At 45.4% G+C, this 7593-nt stretch overlaps 1 protein-coding gene across 1 annotated transcript; it reads right to left on the bottom strand.

Moving 5' to 3' along the window:
* Positions 1-260: 260 nt before the first annotated feature.
* Positions 261-7367, bottom strand: kctd2 (potassium channel tetramerization domain containing 2). The gene is made up of 6 exons (XM_076759968.1): positions 6668-7367; positions 5831-5939; positions 5657-5748; positions 5398-5493; positions 5156-5281; positions 261-4774 (listed from the first exon to the last, which is right to left on the bottom strand). The coding sequence occupies exons 1-6, from the start codon at positions 7022-7024 to the stop codon at positions 4745-4747; spliced, it is 810 nt and encodes a 269-aa protein (XP_076616083.1). The 5' UTR covers positions 7025-7367; the 3' UTR covers positions 261-4744.
* Between the last annotated feature and the right edge of the window lie 226 nt (positions 7368-7593).

The raw sequence follows: 7593 nt of genomic DNA, 5'->3' as shown, positions 1-7593 counted from the left end.
TGTAACGTCTGCTGCTGGAGGCCCCTCCATGAAGTAGTGTGGGATCATGGGAGCTGCATGCAAAGAGCTTCAAAAATACATGTTTTGATCAAAACTACTCAACAGTATAAGAACATTCAGTCAATCAGTTAGTTTACAGAAGATCAGTTTGCAGCTACTTTGCAAATAATTCAAGTGTTTTTTTTTTAAGTAAAAATGGTTCCAGCTTCTTTTTAAATACTGTTAATAACAGAAACAGAACCAACAAACAGTCAGCGAGCCACAGTTTAAAACACAGACACATTTTATGATTAAAAACCAGACAGGGTTTTTGTTAAAAGTGTTACATGTAAAGAAACAACATTGGTAGACAAAATTCAAAAAATATAAAATAAATAAAAGTGAAACAAACAATCAGACAAAAAATGTTTTGTCAGCTTCCAAACATTTCTCCACAGTCTCCATTGACAATATTCACATTTGACATCAATACTGTTGATAAATGAACACAAAGTAACTGTTAATAGGTGACATTTTCCAATACGTCTAAATGAGTGTACAGGTGTGCATGTTCACAAACGCATGCAGGTGTTTACAGATTAACTGGCAAAATGATCATGAATTAAAAAACCTGTCTTTTGTGTGTTGACCTGCGGGTGGCGTAAATGCTATAGAAACCAAGGTTGAGGGGGGGTCTGCAGTCTGATTGGTTGATTAATTTGCGTTCGAAGCTAGCTAATCTTTATCTACTGTTAAGTTAAACTGACGTGACAAAGATACAAAAACAGCAAAGAAACAGAACATGTGAGTGGAGAATATGTCGAGTTGTAGACCAACTGTTCCACACAAGAACTCTACACCTACGAACCACAGAGCCATGCCTTCCCTCTGCTCCCCCCACCATGCATCACATACACTTTGCACTAACACAGAGGTCAGACAAAATCCAGTACACAACACCATAATCTCTAGAACAATGCATGCTCTCATGTTTTCACGTGCCCAAACAACAGATATATTTTTTGCAGATTTGTTAAAATTGCACATTATTTGTAGACTAACTAGTGCAAGTGAAAGTAAAAAGTAAGGGTCAAACGTTCTTTTTTTTGTTTGTTTGGTTTAAAAAAAAAAAGGGTGCTTGATTCAAACCTTCAGATAATCACACGGCAGTTCAGCGAGGTCAGCGGTTCCCAAACGTTTTGGCTCGTGACCCCTTAAGATGAAGCGACCGCTTGTCCAGATGTGACCAGTTCAACTGAGTTTCTTTGACTTATTTAAATCGTTTACTTGATTCAGGTAATGCACAAGAAACAAGGCTCAGAGAAAAGCAACGGATGCTAGCCAATCAGAAGACACTGGTCGGGTCTTTTGGTCGGGACATCGGAACAACGGACAGTCACCTGTCAGGCTTTGGGCTAATGCTAACATCAACACGCTAACATGCTCGCAGTGACAGTGCTAACGAGCTGATGTTTTAAAGAGTACAATGTTTACAATGTTCACCATCTTTGTTTAACATGTTAGCGTGTGTTAGCATGCCATCCCTCCGTTTGGGAACCACTGAACTGTGCAACCAAGATAAAACCGGCTTCACAAAGGTGACAGGTAAGTGCTTTAAAGGTCGATCACACACATCTACAAATGGAATCGTTACAGATGGCTTCAGCATGCAACTCAAGAAAAAAGAAGCCAAATGACGTCGAGTTTAGTCAAATCGCTTTCCGACAACAAGTGCACTGCTGGAGCTTGACGGCAGAGGCCTGCTCAGACTGGTCTTCCCTGCTCCCCTCCCCCAACAGCAGATTTGGACACAGTCTTGAACCTCCAGGTGTGCAAGGGATCGTAGGTGGACTTAGCTCAAAAGCAATGGCACAAAGAAAGCAGCCGGTAATCGTTTTCAGTTTGTCGGTATGCATCGTAAAACATAAATTAACGCAGGGGACGATGGATTTGTTTGGCTTGCCTCTCACTGAAACACTAACAATAGAAAACAAGCTAAAGACCGCATTATACATTATACCTCAGGTAGGTGCCTCCTGGCTTTTTTAAGGTATGAGAGGCACCTCATGATAAGAGGGGAGAACAACTGTGCACAACACAGGTCAAAGGCACAACACTGGACACAGACGAAGGGAAACAACACCCAAGGTGCTTTGCAAAGGCCCAGAAAACAACAAGGGAGAAAAAGTGCTCCTCATTGAGACGTTTGGGCGTTTTTAGCAGCACGCCGTCTGCTCACGACTCAGATTAGCAGAATAAAACTGCACAACACACAGTCGAGAGGAAAAAAAGAAAAAAAAACAAAGAAGAAGTCACATCAAAGTTTGAGCTCTGAGGCCGACTGAACACGATCAGGGAGCATGACAACAGCAAAGGTACACTTTGTTTTTTTTCTGGTTAAACGCATTCTTTTTGTTCATGCTTGATATAACATAACTGCATCAAATATGCTCTTTATACAAAGACGGGTGTATCAAAGTGATCAATGCCAGCGATACAGAGCGCACGCCCCTCAGCTTCTGGGGACGGGGATTACAAAGTGAGTTCAGTCTGCACGATGGGCGACGACGAGATGCTCCAATTCTCCATCTGATATGTGTAAGTATGGCTCAAACTTTGCATTAAGTTGCTCATATAACAAAGCTGCATTTACACCAGTAACAACATTCAGTTCTTATCTGACAACAGCAGTGTGAAGATCAGTCAGTCAATCGAATTGTTGAAAATTTGGGGGTTTTTGACTGTTTGCTCTGAAGCAAAGACGCCATCTGAAGACGCCACGCTGGATTCAAGGAACGTGCATTTGACGTTTTTCACTATTTTCTGACATTTTACAGACTATTCCAACTATCAGTTGATTGATAAAATTTAAAGTGTCTATAAAATGCGCAAAGAAAATATGAAAATGTCACGTTTTCCCAGAGCCTGAGGAAACATCTTCACCAGAACCAGGCTGGTTTATCGATCTGTTTCCACGTCGTCCGAATGTTGTTTCAAGTCTTAAAAGCAGCACGATCACAGAGCAACTGAATGTCCAGTATATTTCAAGAGAAACATACTTCAGCCAAGCTGGTGCCAATCTACAGGACAAAGGTCACGTAAAGTGGAATAAAGGCGTCCCTCTGAAGACACTTCCCAGGTTCACTCACGGCGTGTAGAGTGTGTGATAACGGAGGCTCAGGTATCTCAGGGCTTTAAGCGAGTACATTTCAGCTTGCGCCACAGTTGCTACAAGTGCTGCAGAATGTAAGACGAGACGCTCACGTGGGAGTAAAGTTGGCAACAGAGGCAGCTGCAAAGGGAGTGAACGATGGCATGAGAGTAGCACAAGGCCGGGGGGGCGGGGGGAGGGGCGGGTGCGTAAGGGTTTTTGAGGCAGCATACAAACTGGCCACAGTCCGATCCCGCCACGCCACGCTCGTCTGGACAAATGGCAAGGACAGTAGTTTTCCTTATCCCTAATTACAATTTTAAGATATGCAAGAGATCAAAGTAGGATATCTAAGAGAAAACGTATCGACAAGATCTTTGAGTTCTTTGAGGAACACTACAGAAAACGTGCAGCTGAGAAACTGGTGATACTTCAGTCGTGGACAGAAAGCAGAGAGGCACTGCATACACGAACTCGCATCCACGTCACCGGGCGGGAAACCTTCAGGAAAACTGCTTACGAAAAGTGATATTCTCTCTATCTTTAAATAGACTCACCCCGCAGAATATGTAAATATGTGACAACTATGATACAGAAATCAATAATTACACCATTTGCATTCAACTTTTCATATAGTTTCATCATGTAGCCTATATAGATTCATATAGATTCCTCACATGCCTTGACAAATTGTACACAGGTGTGGTTTAGTCTTTTTGAGTCATTTGTTTTCTTTTGCGCGGAAATATCCCAAATTTTCTCCCTGGGAGGACGAACCAGATCGAGCCCGCAAACAGGAAACAGGAGGAGTAGGATGCCGCAGCGGCGAGCCAAGCCGAGGCGAGGAGAGGCGGGGCGTCTGTAAGGTGAACGTCTGTCGAGGAAAAGCGGCGCCGGGCTGGCTCGAGCAGAGCGATCGGACTCTGCGTCACGCCGCCTGCAGCCGCTCCGTCTCGTCCTCCGCCTCCTGGCTCGGTTTGCGGTGCCGTGACTGAGGAGTCCCGGAGACGCACAGAGGGAGGCGGCGGGCGGCGGCGGCGCTCGCTCCATCAGCAGATTCGGGTGAAGAGGCTCAGTCAGTGGAGTTGTGTTCATTCCTTTATGTCCTTTGAGAGTCCTGAGGAGATTTCTGCGAAGTCGACAGAGCCAAAGAAGGAGTATCCTGTCCTAACAGCGATGATGAGAACGATGAAGATGATGATAATGGTCTGGAGCAGCTCTGTGCGAGGCGTCCGTCCACTGACACTAACAACAATCAGCACCGTAGCCTGCAGTGACACTGACCATCAAAAAGCTGCTATGAGGAGAACCGCTCTCTTGTATTCCCTTTTAAACTCCCCCTGACGTGCTCCACCGCCTGCGACGGAGGAGAAGAAACGAGAAGACAAGTCAGGGTCGAGCTGCAGCGCTGGAGGAGGGGGGGCGCCGGGGAGCCCCCGCTGTGGAAAGGCACACCAGAGGAGGAGGGAAGGGGGCTGATGATGAGGATGAGGATGGCGGCGGTGATGGCAGGGAGGTGGCGGGGGGGTAAACTCATGGATCTTGATGACAGAACTGGAGTTATTGTTTTGTTTTTGTTGATTAAGTGTTATTTAGCTCAGGATCCAGGTCTCCTCACATCCGCGAGCCTCGCTCCTGAAGGATCTGTGAGCAGAGACGGAAGAAAGAAAAGTCAGCTCACAAAAACACGTTTTCATGAGAAAAGATGAAATAAAAAAGTCTCCTGACTTCCTGAAATGTTTGGTCACAGCAGCTTTTACCAAACGTTGCTCAAACAGGAGGAAACGTTGCTTTGGTTGGGGACTATTTTCAGCGGTGGATTAATACACATTCGGTGCTCTAGTTCAGTGTTTTCTTGCTGTTTGACCCTTTTAGGATAAATAAAAGTAAAAAAGAAAACTGGACTTTTATCAAAGTTCATGGTTGGTTTTGGTCTTTTCACTGGAAAAAACCTCCAGTTTGGCTGATTGATCGAATTGATTTCTGGACTATCAGAAAGTGACTCCTGTCCAGCAGCTCGCTCACCTTGGCCTTCTCGGTGGGCTCGATGACGATGCCGTTGGTGGAGTTGTTGAGTTCCCGGGAAACTACACATAGAAACTCCGCCTGGTCCTCGTTGCCGTAGTTATAAGAGGAGCCGATGCTGATGAGCTGAGGAAGAAAGACGAAGGATTAGACTGAGCCTGACGTCTGAACCAGCAGCTTTGAAACCACTGAAGCATTCACTAAAACATGACAAGAGAAAAACAAAGGTGTGTTTTCTGCACCTGCTCAAACTTCCAGCCGTCCGACATGGTGGAGACCATCTGCGTGAGCTCCTCCTCTTGGCACTGTAGTACTCGATACACATGCTTCACGGGGCCCTGAGGGACACGACAAGCACACAAACATCACTGGTCTGCACACAGACACTAATGAAAAGCTCCTCTTGGTTGTATTTGAGCTGGAGGAAGGTCTGGAGAGCAGGTTTAGTCGAGTCTGGGCCCTCTGACCTGCTCTCACCGCTCCGCTCTGTGTTCTCTGTACCTGAGACGTCCGGTTCTCGTTGTCCCGTATCCTCTCCTTAACCAGCCTCACCAGTGATGCGATGTTGTAGAACTCAGCTTCCTCCAGAACACCTGACATGAAAAAAACAGATGTTTGGTCTCCAGGCGCCGTAATGTGGTCGTTACTCTGACAGCAGGGATGCAAATGTTTTACCTTCCTCGGCCAGATTTTTATCCATGATCAGTTTTCCGTGCCGCAGGTAGTTCAGGATGGGGCCAAAGTACGTGGGGTCCCTGTCGATCAGGTAGGCTCCGGTCTCGTCCTGTAGGCACATTTTAAGAGTCAGAGAGAAGTCGAATAAAGTCCAGAAAAAATGATGATGGAAAGGAGAAAGATGAGTGTGTCACCATTGAAACACACATGGAGCAGATTAATTTTCAAGACATAACCTTAAACTGTGATACGCCCTTTCCACAAATTTTGGACATTTTATAGAACGATTGATAAACAGACGTCAAGAAAATAATCGACAGATGAGCAAGTTATGAAAATAATTTGTGGCTCGACATAAAGACGGAGTATAATGATTTGCTTTAAAGGTTGGTTTGATGCAAGGCTGAACAATTAATCGAAATATTAAACAAATATCATGATAATGATTTCAGACATATAACCACAGAGCTTTAACTGAGCAACGCTTCAAAACACATTTTTATGGACAAACCGATAAAACATTCGACACACATGAAGAGCTGAGGTGACAGTGAAGAGGAGCACGTGTATTTGTTTTAAAGATTATATGACAATCACTGCATGCATTTGGTGTAATATTCTAATATCCTGGAAAATGTCATGACTGATGTTTTGATTGTGAGTGCAGCCACGAGACTCAGCTGTAAGCGGAGGAACTACCTAATAAACACATTATAATTGAGACAATGATCAATTATTTGCCACCAATTATCAAGAAGGAAACAAGATGCAGACTTTGATTTTGCATGATTTTGACTGATCTCTTAACAGCCCACTGCTGTGACTCCATGCGCTCACCTTGTCAGAGTCCAGGTCCGGGTCCTCCTGGCACAGCCGGAACAGGAAAGATTTGGGGTCCCGACACAACGTCTGCTTGGTCGTGATGAAGTAGGTCCCACCGACGTTGAGACGAACCCAGCGGGAGCCCGGCTTCTCCGCCGGTTCGGACGGGGAGCTCGGGTTGCTCTTCACCGGGAACCCGAACACAGACCGCCCCCCGCTGCCGCTCGACACCCCGCCGGGACTGAGCTGGCTGCTCCGCGGCGGAACCATGAGAGTGGGCGAAGCCAGGCGCACCGAGCCCCGGACGTCGCGGTGCTCGGGCTGCTCTATGGTGCCAGTACCGCTCGGTTCCACAACATGCAGTTCAGCCATGTTTTCGTCTTAAAAACACACAACCGCACGATTAGCTAACGACACACTGCGGGGAAACAATGTCTCTCGGCCGATTTGTAAACAGAGCGAGGATATTTTTCTCCGACGGGGTGGCTGGCATCAGGGCGTTGCTGCTCGCACTCGACCGCCTCCACCTCCAGCGCCGCAAATTAAGACACGAATGTGACTATGAAAGGCTGAGCGATGTTAGCAGCATCGTGTTTGATGGTTTCTTCACGGGATAAACTGCTCATTCTTGTCTATTCAAACGTTAATCAGAGAAAGGCAATTCTTCCGGGTTGTAACGTGATTACTGTTTACTTCCGCTATGTCATCGGTTTTCAAAATAAAACCAAACACGGTCATATTTGCTCAGTGGAATTTTAGCTTTTAGTAAGTTTATTTTTTTATCTGACACCTTTAAAATCAAATCAAAATAAATAAGATTTGGGTGGAATAAACATAAAATAAGCAACATGTTTTTTGATATTGAAAGCCTAGCTCTATGCTTTGCTTATTGATGCTTCATTTGGATGTTTGACCTTCACTTTGTGATAACACAGCTAGCT

This window comes from Chaetodon auriga, chromosome 20 (assembly GCF_051107435.1).
Source record: "Chaetodon auriga isolate fChaAug3 chromosome 20, fChaAug3.hap1, whole genome shotgun sequence".
NCBI lineage: Eukaryota > Metazoa > Chordata > Actinopteri > Chaetodontiformes > Chaetodontidae > Chaetodon > Chaetodon auriga.
Note: the sequence above shows the minus strand (reverse complement) of the source record. Positions and strands in the feature narration are given on the sequence as shown.

Coding starts and splice junctions, on each gene's coding strand:
- kctd2 (XM_076759968.1), bottom strand. CDS start 7,024: ATGGCTGAACTGCATGTTGTGGAACCGAGCGGTACTGGCACCATAGAG. Junction 5,940..6,667: donor CGGACCTGGACTCTGACAAG/GTGAGCGCATGG, acceptor ATGTGCCTACAG/GACGAGACCGGAGCCTACCT. Junction 5,749..5,830: donor TAAAAATCTGGCCGAGGAAG/GTAAAACATTTG, acceptor TTTTCATGTCAG/GTGTTCTGGAGGAAGCTGAG.